The 1,600-nt window shown below is 68.3% G+C and overlaps 1 protein-coding gene across 1 annotated transcript; it reads left to right on the top strand.

The window, feature by feature from the left end:
- Positions 1-140: 140 nt before the first annotated feature.
- EMIHUDRAFT_256779 (hypothetical protein) lies at positions 141-1,592 on the top strand (the record flags this gene model as incomplete). The annotated part of the gene is made up of 3 exons (XM_005766045.1): positions 141-518; positions 891-1,416; positions 1,492-1,592. Coding segments are annotated over 3 exons (1,005 nt in total), but the record flags the coding sequence as incomplete, so codon positions are not given.
- Between the last annotated feature and the right edge of the window lie 8 nt (positions 1,593-1,600).

Below are 1,600 nucleotides of genomic sequence, written 5' to 3'. Positions count from 1 at the left end.
TGCCGCCACCGCCTCCGTCTGTCCCGCCCTCGCCGCCGCCACCACCTCAACCGTCGCCGCCGCGTTCGCCGCCGCCGCCTTCGCCGCCGCCGCCCTCGCCGCCACCGCCCTCGCAGCCACCCTTTTCACCCCTTCCCGAGGGCATTGTCGTTGAGCAGGTGCCCGTGATCAAGTTCACCATCGTTGTCACGATCTCCACCGAAGTGATCGGCATCGACGTCACCGAACTCGAGGCCTCCTTCCGCTCTGCGCAGCAGTGCTTCGTGCCAGAGTGCGGCCTCACCGTGACACTCCAGCCCGTCGAGCAATCGGCAGCCCGTCGGGCACTCCAGACTGCGGAAACGGCTGCTTTTAGCACGGCGAGCGTGTTCAGAGATGGCAACGCTGTCGCCGCCGTCCGCAACGCGAGCTATGAGTTCGCGGGGAAGTCGGCCACCCAAGCCGGCGATATCCTGAATCAGCCCGTCAGCAAGGTCGACCCCGATGTCAACGAACGCGAGGACACCGAGCCGCGCGCGGTCGCGCCGCCGCCGCCCTCCGCTCCGCTCTTGTTGTCATCGCTTCCATCACCGCTCCCATCACCATCGCCGCGCTCGCCGCCCCCGGCGTCACCATTGCCACCGCCATTCAGCCCGCCGCCGTCACCCCCTCCCTTTCTCCCGCCGCCTTCTCCGAGCTCGCCACCGCCCCCTCCGCCCTCGCCGCTGCCCATGCCACCCGCACCGCCTGCACTACCACCAACACCACCTGACCCGCCGCATCCACCCAGGCCTCCCGCCCCTCCGCCCTTCTCGCCGGCACCAGCGTCGCCGCCCATCGCTTCGGGCGGCCTCACTGGCGACCCGCACCTGCACTTCGCAGACGGCGGAGAGGCTGATTTTCGTGGCGAGGACGGCGCCGTCTACGCAATGCTCCACCACACCGGCCTGGCTGTAAACGCTCTGTTTGAGGCGTGTGCCTTCTTCCTGACCTCCCCCTCCAACCTCAAGGTGCGGGGTACCTTTGTCACGGACCTCTTCATCAGAGTCGTCACCGCGACCACGGGTCGCACTGTGCGCGTCGAGTTCTCGCCAAACGCGCCACCCACTCCGCTCGTCCACGGCCTCGAGGGGGGGACGCGGCGCGTGCTGCCTGGCGAACCACCTCTCGTCGCGGAGGACGTCACCATCGCCGTGAGAAGGACCGCCAACATCGAGGTGCTGTACGTGCGCACAGGCGGCTGGGCCGTCAATGCAACCGCGCGGTTCATCCAGCGCTCGGCGACCACCCGGAAGAAGCAGGTTGACCTCTCGTTCAAGCCGCTGCGAGATCCACTCGAGCCAAACCCCGTTACCGGCGAGGTTGTGGCTCCGCACGGACTGGTCGGCCAGTCCTTCGACGGCGACGGCATCGCGGTGAGCGGTAAGAAGGATCAATGTGCGCCCACCCACTGCCGCAGCACAGCGCCCCTAGAAGGCCCGCGGTGACGCCCGACCACTCCCCCCGCCGCAGACCGCGAGCTGTGGTGGCGCCAGACGTCCTTCAAGGCCAAGGAGATCACGACCGAAGCGCAAGCGGAGGGCGCTATCGAGGGCTCTGGCGACGATTACAGGGTGGCGGA

The sequence above is a fragment of the Emiliania huxleyi genome, assembly GCF_000372725.1.
Source record: "Emiliania huxleyi CCMP1516 unplaced genomic scaffold EMIHUscaffold_5256, whole genome shotgun sequence".
NCBI lineage: Eukaryota > Haptophyta > Isochrysidales > Noelaerhabdaceae > Emiliania > Emiliania huxleyi.
The sequence above is the reverse complement of the archived record's forward strand: the minus strand, read 5'-3'. Positions and strand labels throughout refer to the sequence as shown.